This window comes from Uloborus diversus, chromosome 3, assembly GCF_026930045.1.
Source record: "Uloborus diversus isolate 005 chromosome 3, Udiv.v.3.1, whole genome shotgun sequence".
NCBI lineage: Eukaryota > Metazoa > Arthropoda > Arachnida > Araneae > Uloboridae > Uloborus > Uloborus diversus.
The window spans coordinates 105,916,157-105,931,339 of NC_072733.1; the positions used below are offsets into that span (position 1 = coordinate 105,916,157).

A 15,183-nucleotide genomic window follows, 5' to 3' on the forward strand; every position below is an offset into this window, starting at 1 on the left:
TTACCAATATAGGAGCGCTCTTCAGGTCACCTACTCTCAAGGAGACCAAAAGACCACATGAAATCATCTTTATTTTTGTCGGAACGTTTCTCAATAGGGAAGCTCCTTTTATTTCTGTTTTTTTTTTCTTTTTTTTTCTGATCATCTTGCGTTTCTTTTTTCGTTATTCTACCGGAAGTGACATCACAGTATCCATCGTTATGCTGGCTTACGATTTGCTTTTGAAATTGCACGTTAATTTTTAGACTCCTCCTATTTTTTCTTTTCTTTTTTTTTTTTTTGTAACGTAACGCTTTTTTTTGGTCAAATTTGAGATGCCGCAAACACATTTGAGAAACCGCGCTTCGGTAAGGTACTTTGAAGCTACGTGTTGAATAATGTCAAACACATGACACGTCCTTTCCCTTCCTACCCCAAACTTAACCTTTGACCAGCTAAGTGGTCTTCTAAATTTTTGTGCATCCTTTGGCCAGGGGCAGGGTGCCAGCTGCAAAAAACCGCCAAAGAGGTCTGGTGTCTCATTTTGTTTGGGTAACATCGGGGTCGTTATAAATTTAATCGAATCGGAGAAACGAACACTGCAAAACTCGAAACAGAAACCTGGAAGAGCCGAGAAACGAGATAAGAAAGATAGGGGCAGAAACTCAGATCCCGGGTCTGACTTCTGTTGACTTATTAGCACAGAGTCGTAAAAAAAGAAGGGGGGGGGGGGGTTGTCCATCTTGTTTCAGTATCTCAAAGTTGTCCCGTTGTTTCCCCTTAAATAGCAACAAATATAAATACTCTGGAATGACTTTCAAGCTACGGAAACGACTATGGATGGTTGACATATTGCACTCGGGAGAAGGTGTCCCCTTTCTAGCATCCTCCACTGAAGCTAGTATGCGCAGAGAGCAGCGCAATGGTTTGTCATTGGAGTTCACTTTCCGACTTTCCGTTCACTATACACATCACCTATTTTGTTTTTGTTTTTTTTAGTTCATTTTTTTCGATGTTCATTTCGTTTTATTTGACATGAATTATACATGGTAAATTATGTATTATGCAACTGTTTAAAATCTTCAAAGCAAAAATAATTTCCCCAAAATAATGAATTTCATCTTGACAATTATCGATGGGGTCCGATTTTCAAATATTGAGGGGTCCGGTCCTCAAATATTGGGGGGGGTCCGGACCCCTTGGACCACCCCGGCCGCGACGCCCATGATTACACGACTGACTCCTGCAAAACTGATTCATTTTCAATTGGTTTTGATGAAGTATTGGTGACGGGGAATAAAAAAAAGAAGAAAAATCGGAATTTCAAATAATGGGGAAATTAAATATCTACTTCTGTTCAGAAGAAGGTGTCTGGGAGGGAAAACAGAAAATCCAAGTTCTGCGTATCCCAGGGATAGAACCAATGTCGCTTATTATCACAAAAAATATATGACATAGAAAGAGTTTAAAGTTTAAAAGTGTTCAAAACCGGAAGAGATATTTTTATAATTATTATTTTCCTTTTTATTTGTAAAGGGTCATTCGCATCCTGTTTGCATACTTTTAATAAATTACCGCATCGAAGACGCGTGATTTAAAAGACATACCCGCATAACCTGTCAGGTCTTAATATTAACTTCATTTTGTCGACTGCAAGGTTACATACATATTTGTTTACAGGGCATAGTACAGTGAAACCTGTGTAAGTTGACCACCTGCGGTGCACTACTTTAGTGGTCAACTTAAACAGGTGGTCAACTTACAGAGGTTGATTTACATGATAAGGGCTAATTCCGTGCCTGAAAAAAGCGGTTAATTTAGACAGGTGGTCAACTTACAAGGGTGATCAACTTAACAGGTTTTACTGTACTTTTATAAACATTAATGTTTCCTCATTTCTAAATGTGAACTTGAAAATGTTCTCGATGGTCAACGATCTCGTTCCGATATTGTTTTCATCAGTACAAATCTCACAAACCAACAATATTTCCTTCACTTCAGCTTTTGCACTAAGCAAGCTGTCAGTTCGATTTTATTCAGCATTTTTTACGTCACTTTTGATCTGAGATAAAATTTGAATTTTCTAACAACTGAAAAAATGTTCTAATACTACGTTTTAGCTTTCCTTCTTCTTCCTCTTTTTTTTTCTTTTGAAAAGCGTGTTTATGAAGGTTTGAAACCTTTTCTCTTTTTTCTAATAGGGAGTCATAGGGGGTAGCTGGGGAGCAGGGGCGGATCCAGAAGTATTTGTAAGAGGGTCAAGTTTCATTGGCCGGCGATATGCCTCCTGCGTAAAAAAGCTTCTCACCCCCCCCCCCCCCCATTGAGATTAAAACCCACTCAAATCAGGGGATGGACTGAGTCCCGCAGGAGGGCGCCAACCTTGGCCTCCAAAGGGAGCAAAAAAAAAAAAAAAAGCGAAGTGAAGTCGCACAGGTTTGTGATGATAATAATTAAAAAAAAATAAGGAAATATATATGTGTGTGTGGGTGTGTGTGTGTGTGCGTTTCTTTTAATTTAAAAAACATAAAAATGTGTTCAGGCTTGAGGGCGCATCGGACCGCGTGCCGATGGGCCGGCGGAACAGTCTGCCTTTATTCAAATCCCCCCTCGCAAGAATCTTTCAATGGTTAAGCTCATAGAGATGAATGTGCTTTTGAAAACGAACTAAAGAAACTGAAAATAGCTATGGCCCATTTAAAGGAACCCAGTCAATCCTTTGAACTGTGACGCGCTGAAGAGAAGAAATATGTTACAGAACGAAGCAAAAAGTAGGTTAACATTGATTCCATGTACTATTTTTTGGATCTAAAAACTTGAAGATTGATAACAATCATAATAAAATCCTTTTCACAGGGGGGCCAGCTGCCCCTTTGACCCTCCTCTGAATCCGTCCCTGCTGGGGAGGGGAAGGGGAGAAAACAAATGCACCCTCATATCTACTTTCTATATTCCTTTCCCGCCTTTCCTCAAAAAATGTTTCGGCCCTAAGTACAACTTTCAAGGGAAATCTATACATATCGTCGCCTAAAAGTAACAGTAGGATATCTTACTGTTATTTCTAGGCTGAGATGTCCTATTGTTGCTCTGAGGGGAAAATATGTAAATGGTTGTTTATTTTTGAGTGTGTACGTTCCTCATACTAAGGATGAGTCTGATTTATCGGCAATACCGATTCATCGGCTACTTTGCCCATTATTTATAATTGGCAAAATTTTGCAGATTAATCGGCTGAAAAAAAAAAACTTAAAAAAATGTTTTTCTTTGAATGTACCTTCAAAAAGAAACAATGATGAATACATTTATTAACCATGAATTCATGTAATTTTCTGAAAACCTTACTAAAACAGGTAAAACGAAAGTGTAGATTAAAATTAAAACAAATAACTCAGAAAGTGCGTAAAACTGAATGCAGATATGTACAAAGTTGCTACATTTTTCATGTGTTGATACTTTTCTGCTTTAGCATAGTACTTTTAGATGACCTTATAATTTTTCTAAAGAGCAAAGTCTTGAATTAAATGGCTAATAATAGCTAAAAAATAAATTTAAATTAAAAGTGCTTCTAAATTAAACTTTTGACCAAAGGCAACCCAACATATTTATTGTTATTTTTTAATTTCGTGTCTAAATTTACATAATGTAACTTCATTACCAATAATACGAAAATTAGTTCAAAGAAATTGGAGGAAATTTGAAATGAAATTATTTTGGGAAAATGGAGAAATTAAATCGTCTCTGAGGAAAAAAAAATACTATTTTTTTGATTTAAAAGGAAAAAAAGAAGAAAACTGATGGAGAAATCATCGGATACCACGGGACGAGGGAGGAGTCAAGCGCAATCTCGTGAAAAACGGACAACGTTAGTTGTGAATCAGCACTTTACTTGGTCATATTTGTTTGCAGCTATATTCTAAATGAAAATTTTTCAAAGTAACTTAAAAATGTGTTCCTGATTCTAAAATTGTAAGTGATTTGAATCGGTTAATTTATATAACAACCTAATTAACTGATATAATTGAGTGTATTAAATTTGGCAAAGAATTGATGTATATACATGCTTATTCATTAAAAAATATATATGAAATTATTATAAGGTCATCTCGCTTATAAGGTCAGCTTCAAGAAGTCCTGATGGGTGACCTTATATCGAGGTCCGACTGTATTCTCACCTCTTAGTTCTTAATAATAATAGATTTTAATTGAACATGTTATTTTCCTCCATAACAAAAATAAATAAATAAATAAATAAAGAACAGGAATAAAATCTAATGCTTTAGAATTTTTTAAAAACTATTTAAGAAAAATACGGAATAAAAATGTAAAAAAAGAAAAAAGACTAAGGTTAACTGCAGCAAAAGCTCAGTTAACGCACCCTCTCATATCTTGGCGCCGCCGCCCTCTTCTTCGAAAACGCATCTACTTTTATGAGTTATCGAAATGACATCGATTAATAGGGTACAAGAAAGTGATGTATTTTTTTCTTCATTAAATATATACACTTTTAATCAAATATAAAAGATGATGTAAAAAAAATCAATAGAATGCATAAACAAAATCAAATTTAATTGATTATACATATTTCACGAAAAATGTATTTGGTAAAACCGTCCCCGAAGCAAAAGCTAGGCTACGGCCCAGATTTTTAAGTTTAGTATTACCATTTTGTCCAGGTTCTATCCAATTTAGGTATTGTAAAAATTATATTAAATTTTGTTTTGATAATGAGTAGGTCAAGCAAAACTTGAAAACATGTATTTCACACATAAAAATACCCCACTGCCCGATCGACGATTTTTCCGAGCCGGGGAAGAAACCTTAAACTGCCACCCTTACCCTTCTTTCTTGAAAATTTTGTGTCGAGAATCAGCAAAAGAAAAAAAAAAAATCCTCAGAGAGATAGGGGGAATTTTCTGCCCCCCAGTTTACTCCCTCCTAGATCCGGCAATTATTGTAGCAATAGTTTTCCTACTTCCCTTGTCCCAAAACAAAGCAAAATGCAATTTCTGAGAACAAAATTTTCAAAAATGATCCGGGGGGAGGGGGAGAGCATGGACCACTCCTCAAGGAGCCCCTTCCCAGTACCGAGCCCACAAACCCCGAAGGAGCTAGCCCGGGTCTGTTTAAAACCAATATTACTTGATCCAATGAAAATGAAATAAAAAAGGGAAAATAATGAATATTTCAATCAATGGTATCTCGTATAATTTGGCAAGGTACTGTAAAAAAAGTTTCTGTAAGTTTGATAAAAAAAATTATCTCCGTTCGGGTGAATAATTTAACAATTTAAAGTTACTCATTAAATGCAAAAATTTGTTCAACGAAAAAAATTGATAAAAAAAAATGATAAAAGGCGGATGTGAATAGTTTCTAACTCATTGTGAAAGTCCACCATAGAAATTGAGTGAATAATACAGGTTTATGAACGTATTTTATTTTGATTTATCAATGTCTTACATAAGTGACAAATTTCAATTCATTTCAGAAACTGGGGAACCTCCGAAACTCCCTGCCATGAAGTGCCAGCTACGGAAACACAAAAGCAACCGAAAACCTCGCACACCCTTCACAACACAGCAGCTGTTGGCCCTCGAAAGAAAATTTCGCTCCAAGCAATACTTATCCATAGCTGAAAGAGCGGAATTTTCTGCATCTTTGAATCTCACAGAGACGCAGGTAATGATGTTTCTTTAAAATGTTTGAAAAATCCTCTTTTATGCGATACAAGGGAAAATTTAAAAGCATTGCCTAGTTTTAGTTTAGGAGTGAACTACTAAATCGGAAATCAATGCTTCAATGCATTGTTTTAGCCTCAACTTACAATCAGAGTTGAAGTAGTCATATGAGTATTTAATTTGATCTCACTTTTAATTAAAATTTTTGCAGACTACCGTAGAACCTAGATTAATGGAAGTGATCGGGACCGGACCACTTACGGTTAATGAAAAATTCCGGATAAAAGAGGAACTTAAGAAACTTTAAACTTTAACTCTCGATTAAATATGTATACTTTTACAATAAAACCCAATGTTGTAAACTTATAATCTTCTTTGCTTTATCATTGAGCTTTAATTTTTTTGTACTTTAATTATAAAAAAAGTGGTTACAAAATAAATAACTGCTTAATGAAACAATACTTTACTTTCAGTTTTAATCGTTTTTGACTTAATAACATATTAGTTCTTTTAAGACTAGCATTATTTATTGATTTAAACATATACTACCGGAAGAGAGAAAAATACAGAACTGATAGAAATGGAATATAATTCGGTTTCTTCATTAGGAATGACCTTTCTCCAGCGACCTTAAAGTCATATTGTTTGCTTACCAAAATAAATTAATTAAACTTAAAGAAATAGACTTCGCTTAAAAAAAGTTCCGGGAGTTTCGGATAATCAAAGTTCTACTGTACACTAAAAAAAAAAGAAAAAAGTCTGAAATGTTCCTGGAAAATAATGGGCCTAATTTCTGCTAGTAACATACCTGACAAAAAACAGAAACGTTTCTCATCAAAAGTCAGTAACCTTGAAATTAAACCTGGAATCTTTCTGAAGAACTCAAAAACCTTCCCAATAAAACACAATCAGGTTTCTGGAATAAACCAGGGAAATTTACAGTGAACTTGGACACGGTCAAAGTTACAGCTCTTAAAGCGAATATGGCCGAAGCTGAGGCAGAATTGCAAGCAAATGCCGAGCACATCGGTCATGTGCCCATTCGTCACAATTACGATATTGAAGCCATTTAGTTGTTTTTTGAATTCTAAGTACGGTTTAGCTCACTTAATGCAGAACCAGTCTTCATCATCTTCATCTGAAGGACGCACTGTTTGAACGCACCTTTTTGCACATTTTTTGTCTTTGTGTCTGTTGATTTCTTCTCTGTCAGAGACTATTTCTTTTCACAGATTTTTGTTTCCCAGACATTTTTTACTGGTGTATCTGTTAAAGTGGCGCTGACCTATGGTTTCCGACTGCGGACCGTCTTCACTTGTCAATTCTGCACTGTCTGCAGCGCTGGAGAAAGACCTACATTCGAATAATACATTACTTATTATTATTATTATCATCGTTGTTATTATTATTATTTATTCAACCATACATATTAACAATATATTAAATCATAAGAGTGAAAGAAATCAGAATTATTATTATTATTATTATTATAGTTATTATTATCGTCATCCAACTACAGTATTTTACATGAATTAACTCATGCAATGAAACAGATCAGAAATACTACTTACCACCATTTTTCATCTTACTGCAGAATCTCTGTATTGTCATGAAATTTATTTCGTATTGATTGGCTGCCTTTCGTAATGTACCTGCCATTACTTCTTTACCCACCTCCAGGTATGTTTCTTTTGGTGTTTTCCCCCTGTCCGTCTTGTTTTTATAGTCTCCCGCCATATCATCTTTAAAAAGAAAACATATTAACTTAAAACTTGCATGGGGCAAGTTGTTACTTATAAATACTAACACCAACAAAACTGTAACAACTTGCCCCAATGACGCCACTTTAAATCTTGGCACATATTACTGGTATTATATATTTGTACAAAACTTTCAAATATATTAGCACTTACCTGAAAATGTAGGCTTTCACGTGGTATAGAAATCAATCCGTTATCTGCACAGACTTCGTCACAAATATAAAAATAACAGCGAAAAGAAAAATTACTTCCAGACTCAAAAAACCGTTTTCCTTGAGCACTCTCCCTACTATTGACTGCAAGCCCTTCAGTGACCGTCAGGGATTGCAGATGGGTGAGTGCTATCATGTACTGCAAGGAAAGTCAGTTTCTACTGGCGGTTAATTTTTAATTTAAATGTAACAACTTACCCAGTGTAACAACTAACCCCGGTCTCCCCTACTATCTTTTGCCCCAAGACAGAGGAGAGGTTCACCTACCATTTGTGCTGGTTATCTCCAAAATTTTTAATTTTGCCACTTACATTCCTTTGCTTCTCACTACCTCATACATAAATATATATATATAGAGAGAGAGGGAGGAACTAATAATGTTTCTTTCTTTCCTTAAAGGTAAAAATCTGGTTCCAGAATCGGCGAGCCAAGGAAAAGCGCCTCAAAGAAGCTGAAATCGAGAAACTCCGGATGGCTACTCGTCCCTTGCTCCCGTCCTTTGGATTCGGGATGACTGCTGCAGGTGCCTCTCACTTTCTGCATGGAGTTCCAGCTCACTTTGGTACAGCCATCACAAGACCCCTCTTAGGTCCCTTAATGACTCCTTATCCCATTTATTCCTCCCCGTCGACAGTGTGCCCTCAGTGATTGGAACTTCACAAGTCCAGAACCACAGTTCCTGGTGATTCGATGGAAGGATGAGGTCTGCTTCTGGTACCTAGGACCTCGTCTTATGTTCCTGAAATTTTACTTCGTTTTCCATGGTTGTGCTTCATTTCGAAAGCATACCTGATGGAAACGCGCTTCGTGGCTATTTGACATTGGCTAGGCAGTGATCTTCAGTGCAGTTTGAAACGTTAATCATTAGTTTATGTTCGAGGACATTTCAACGAAATTTATGCATCACTATTCTGTTCCGATTCGCTTAATTAATTAGAGTTATTGATTGTATTTCCAGTATTTCAATGAACTGTAAAGGAGTGCCAATTACGAGTGTCTCAATTTTTTATTGCAGTGTAAGAATTTTCTAATAAAATATAACGTTTTATTTCGACGGCAATTCTATTGTTGGTTTTCCACCAACTGCGACAGAAGTGGGAGAAAAGGAGAGTTCTGGCTGCATTATGCAATTCGGTTGCGCCTCCCAACTGTACCTCCCGGTTGAGCCTGTGACCTCATGACTGCGCCTCCGTGTAATCTTCGTAGAAGACTACGGGGGTTTAATTTCGGTTTCGGAATATTTTTCCCGCGTTTTTTGGACTTTGTCGTTTTACCGCGAAAGGTTACGGTGGTATTTTCACTCGTTTTAGATATTTTGGCGCGATTTTTATTTATATACTACCCAAATTTAAAATAATAGAATACTTCCCACTTTTTGGAAAAAAGTTTATTCTAACCAAATATAAGTTTAAATTAGGTATTTAAATAAACGTGCCACCTTTCTTAGACCTTAAAGTGTGCATTTCATTTCAAATATACTCAATTAAAAATAATCTTAGACAAAATAATCCAAAAGTTTATAGTGATGAAGATATACATTGAGTCAAAAAATTAGAATATTCAAATTAAAGGGTAAAAATTACGTGACGTGTAAAATTACTTGAATTTTGTAAAAACATCTTTTCTATGTCTTAGTTCAGTTGTGAAATTCGGAAATTGTGTGTTTTGAGAAACTATGATAGATATAGTGATTTGAAAATGGACATGGATGAAATATACTATCTTCCATTAAATTCTCATGTGGTAAAAACGTCAAAAAGCTCCTGAAATACATTAATTTAAATTAATTAATGGAATAAATTGAATCAAGCTTGATTGAAATTGATGTCGTGTAACTTTGAAAAATAAAGTAAAAACTATCATTTCGGGAAAATACATTAAAGATTACGGATCGAAATTCAGTTAATGATGGTAATGTAAAAATAAATCCGAAAAAAAAAAGTCCAAAAAACGCGGGAAAAATATTCCGAAACCGAAACTAACCCCCAGTAGTCTTCTATGAAGATTACACTGATTCGCAGCCATAAGGTCACAGGCTCAACCGGGAGGAAGAGTTGGGAGGCGCAACCGAATTGCATAATGCAGCTGCGCCTGCTGTCGCAGAACTCTCCTTTTCTCCCTACTGACAGACACGAAATACGCAGTCGTCGTTGTTGTTGCTGTGGTCTGTTACTCTCGCTTTGCAACAAAGACGGCCTGTTCCGACTTACGAAATAGTGCAATCAATAAATTCTGGGCATCGAGGTAAAATTAATTTTTAATAGTGGAAAATAAAGGAAAGGGAATGAGGAAAAGATGAGAAACAAAAGATTTTGTCGCTGTTGCAGTCGGTGTAAAACCAGCAGTACACTAATGAGATTTTAATATTTTGATTTCAATCGAACTGGAAACTATTTATTCATTATGCATTCTAAAGACTCTAATTTTTAATATACTTATTCTAGACACTAGTAAGCAATGTTCTATTTAATGATGAACTCATCATACGTGTTACGTTCTTTTTTCACGTAATATGAGTGAAAAAATCAAAACTCTTTTATTTAGTTTTGACCAATAAACTACTGTATAGTTGGCTTCTATAACGCATTGAAAAAAAAAATCTATGTTATTATAACTGAATATAACATTGCAATGTTAATAGAAATATTGCCGAACGGAATAGCTTTACTCAGCTATTCGGCTGGTGCAATAATTCAAAAGCATTGCATTAAAAAATTTAAAATTGAATCACTTTATTTAGTGCTAAATTTTAAATATTTCTATAATTGTAATTGTTAAAATTTTATATGTTTTAACAGCATTTAAACTAAGAACACTTTATGGATTATTATGAAAATAAAGTTATGGATTAATATTAAAATCTATTGAAAAAAGCTCTTAAAGCATGAAATGTTTCATAAAATCAGAATACCATTAAAATAATTTCGGTTCTACATGTAAAGGATATTGATCAATCATTTGCACGGCTTTGGCAATTTTAAGCATATATTTGCACTTTATTCCCGGTATTTTAAACCCAGGCTTTCAATTATGATGTACAGGTGTCCCTCGTGTAACACGGTTAATTCGTACAGTGCTAAGTATATCGAAACTGTGTTACTCGATACTTATTTATTTATTTATTTATTTATATCTTTATTTTATTTATTTTATGTATATACATAACATAAATCAGGGAAACTGTACCGTGTTGTATCATAACTGTGCTTCGTGCTGTATCGAAACTGTGTAGTACGAAACTTAGAAGTAATGTAAAAAAATCAATGTGTAGCGTGTTGTATCGAGGTCGAGCCTTAAAAGGTAAAATTTTGTGATGGATGAAACTTAGTTCCGATAAAACATAAAAAACACGCTATTTACTTCATGAAAATAAAATAATCAAAAAAGAAACAGGAAACAAATTTATTAACTTCATTCACGAAGGACAAATCGCGTACCGTCATAAAGAAAAAACTGTAGAAAATCACAAATCTTCTGCAGCAATAAAGTTAGTCCGAGCAACAACAATGAAAATATATACAATATATAAAATAAAATAAATATAACTTTTCTGTAGCAACATTTTTTTTTTCATTTATCGTCTGCCAAATTTAACTTAATATTATTTGTTACGTTTTTTTAAACAGTAAATTAAAACAAAAAACAAAAACAAAAAAAAAAAAAAAAAAAAAGAAAAGAAAAAAAAATGAAAATGAAAATTGCCTTCTATCAAACCGTGTAGTATTGAACACATTTTTTATTCCATGTAATATCGCATCCGTGTTGCAATAATCGCAAATTTTGTTCCGTGTAATATTGAAACTATGATGTACTAGTACCGTGCTATACGAAGGACGCCTGTATTCGAATATAAGGAGCCAGTATGTATCCCAATATAAAGTATTAATATTCCAAAACATTTTCTTGAATTTAAAAAATAACGATTTTCATAAGTACATATTGTGAAAGGCGTACAAATAATTTTTCCCAAGTACAAAAAATTTTTTTAGAAACTTGATACTTGATATTCGGACAGAAAAGGGTTCCTTATAATCGAATGTACCAATATTAAAAGCTAAAGTTTAAAATTTCGTGTACGAAGTGCAAATATGTGCGTAAAAATATCTGTGTTAATGTGATCTGTAAAATTAGTGTAAATAGATTGAGCAATATTGTGCAATTCCCTGCTGTTATTTTAAAATAATGTTGTAGTTATCACATGAATATGTAACAAGTCGACACATTTTAATTTAATTGTAGTTGTTTGGTATTTTACTTGGTGCTGGTAATTTTAGATTAAATCGGTCAAATTTATATAGTTAAATCAATATCTGAAATTAAGCGAATTGAATATATGCTTTACGACGAGAGAAAAGTCATTTAGCAGTGAATTCTAGCCTCCATTCATTGTAAATTAGTATGAGCTGACTGTCAGCTATTTGTATATAAATCTGTGAATGAAAAGAAAATGACATGTTTTTGTGATTTAAAAGCTTGTGAAGCTAAAACATAATCCTCCTCGCAAATGAGTGAAAAAATTACTATATTGACATGAACACGCACGTTGTCCACGTCGTAGTCAAAAGAACTGTGACTTGGCGTTTTTATTCTTTCAGCTAGCAATATGAAAATATTTAGAGATCTGCACGGGTTCTTCATCAGTTGTATTTCAATGCTTGCTCAAAAATTTAACGGATACACACTTTTTTTTTTCTTTTTCATCAGAAATGGATTTCGCGCGGCAATAATTCTTGAAAGTGTGAAGTGTTATTTTTAACCTTTGTACAAGAAAGTACGAAAAAACTAATAAATTTAAAAACCTCGTTGAAGTATTTTCTCAATATACGCATGATTTTACGAACCAATGAACATATTTTTATTAGAAAGTGAAATATTCGATGCAGTCCTTCCGGGTAACTTTGAGCCACATCTTTTTACTACCACACTTATATTTAAAATACCACACTGATATTTAAATAGTGATACTTGGGGGCTCCACCCCCTACTCGCTTCGCTCACCAACCCCCGTTCGTCACCTGCGGCGGGTGACAACTGATGATTTTAATGATATTTTTATCAATTTATATCTCCTTCCCGTTAAGGTTCAGAAGGGTGTGACAGTATGGAATGGCTTTCCTTGGATGTCATGTATCCTACGGTACCAGTATTGATCTGGTAGACAGTGACAGCCCGGACAAGATAGGGTTACACACACACAAAGGTTTTAATAGTTTAGTTAAATTTGCTGGTATACAACGGAAGAAACGCCCTTAAATTAGTATATTATCTAAAATGTAGAAAAAATACTTATAAAATGCATTTAAAATGAATTATTAGCTTGGCTGAAAGCTTTCCTGTCATTTAGGGTAACTTTGAGCTACGCCAGAAATGGGATGAAAAATATATTTTAAATAAAAGTAGTGCAGTTTTAATGCAGTAAAATAAATTTCTAACTGTTTAAAACTCTTTCTCTGTACTTCATACTATCACAAGGTTTCTATTATTTATAATAATGTATCGATTAATACATAATAATATTGGAAGAGCAGTTTCAACAACTTCAAAAATAATTTTCAAATAATTTCAGGAAGATGCAATTAGCTGTTTGCAATATTGCCAACTTTTTTTCTTTTTTAAAACAAATAGCATCCGAGAGAGTTCAACACTGGGCCTACTACCTACTAGTTTTTTTTAAACTGAAATGTACAAAAAACTTGAAGTGGCCCTAAGTTAACTGGCATTGCTCAGAGTTATCTTAAAACAATATAACGGTAATAATTGCAATTTAACAATGGTCCTAAATTACCATAATGAAAATTAGTCACCTTTTGTAGAATTCTTTATTGTTTTTTCTGCTTATTAAAATATGCATCAGAAAAATAGGATTTAAAAATATATTGCATTATTACGCATTAATACATTGCTTGCGTAAAATCTGAAAAAAAAAAAAAAAAAATGATGATAGACTCGAAGATTATGTTTTAGTAGTATAAATGCATCTCAAACTGATTGAGGTTCATGAACTGTTTTAGGTAACATTTTTTGGGGCAAAACAAAACTTTACATTTATTTTCAAACATTGCTGTCTGACTATTCTCAGTTGATTAAGTTTATTTTGTGAATCATATCTCAGTAATATAGTAAAAAGATTTATTTAATGGGCTTCAGTAAATTAATTTCAGTTGTATTCAATATTATCCTGGTGTTTCAATACCAATTGCGTTACAATGCATTTAACAATACGTACTTATTGTACTGATTTTAATAAACTGATATAATGCAAGAATAAATAAATAACATAAAATGCATTTATTGCATTTGAGATTTTACGTTTTATATTTATTGTGAATAATTACACAGAAACGTAAGATCCTGGTAAAATTCTGTCTTTTTGCATAAAAATTATTTTATATAAAACTTAAATAAATGATTTTCAATGGTTTTTATTCTAATACGTTCTGTACAAGACGTTAAATTTCATTTCAGCATTTCAATACAAATTGTTTAAAAACTCTGTCACATGAAACTCATGTTTAAAGAAAGTATTTTGTATTTAAACTAGCCAAAGTGTGCGCAGGCTACCAATGCTGTTCCTATAAAACTCTCACAATGTGCAGAAAAAGCATAATTTCAGATTTGCTGCACTTTTGAAAACCTATTTCCAGGTGTATTCGTAATATATTCAGCAAATAAAATTTATTGTTGTAGACTAATATATCTTTGTTTTATTTGTTGCAAAATATTCTAGTTGTAAGCAAACTGTTCCACCTTTCATTCGAAGTTATTTGATCTAAACAACTTTATGTCAAAAAAAAAAAAAAAAAAAAAAAAATTAAATGAGCTAACCAAGACATAATTGTTTACGCTATTTACGTTTTTATTTACAAATAATATCCGCGTTTTCTCCCCCACGAACTTGAAGCAAATTCAATACATCATTTTAAAAAGAGAGAGAGAGAGAGAGAGGGCAAAAAAAGAAAGAGAAGAAAGGAAAAAATACCAGTGAGAATATGAAAGAGCAGTTGTTTATTAAAATATTAGCTACTTCAGTCGAACTAATGCTTTAAGTATTGATTTGGCTTTAAGTGATAAATTATTTTAAAGAAAAATAAATATTAATAATATATTGTTAAAAAAAACGAGAAAAAATTCTTCAAAATATTAACGTTGTAAAAAGAGAAAAAAAACATTTGAAGTTTATAGCAATAATGCTATTGCACTTTCGCTAGAAAATTTGAAAAAAAAAAAAAAGAAAAGAAAGAAAGATTTACAAAAAATGTAAGGTTTTCTCTTCTAGATCTATATTGTCAGTAAAATAAACTTTTATTATTGTCTTTCTCGGTCAATATTATAATTACTAGTGTCGTAACATTATTACATTATTTAGTTTCCTTCATATAACGATTTCGAAAAAAAAAAAGAAAAAGAAAAGAAAAGAAGCAGAATTAACCTCCAAAGTCGCACTAGGTAACACAGTCAAAGAACAAGGGGAAAAAAAATTTCATAAAAAAAGGGATATCTGAATGAAATTGACAAAAAATAATTCTAATGTAAAACAATTTTTATTTTGTCTAAAAA

The 15,183-nt window shown here is 33.2% G+C and overlaps 1 protein-coding gene across 1 annotated transcript in view; it reads left to right on the forward strand.

The window, feature by feature from the left end:
• The window catches only part of LOC129218877 (homeobox protein MSX-2-like), a 116,117-nt gene extending 107,843 nt beyond the window's left edge, over positions 1 to 8,274 (forward strand). Inside the window, exons 3-4 of the mRNA XM_054853198.1 lie at positions 5,465 to 5,655; positions 8,026 to 8,274. Coding sequence (XP_054709173.1) covers positions 5,465 to 5,655; positions 8,026 to 8,274 — 440 coding nt within the window. The remainder of the gene's footprint in view (positions 1 to 5,464; positions 5,656 to 8,025) is intronic.
• The last annotated feature ends 6,909 nt before the right edge of the window (positions 8,275 to 15,183 follow it).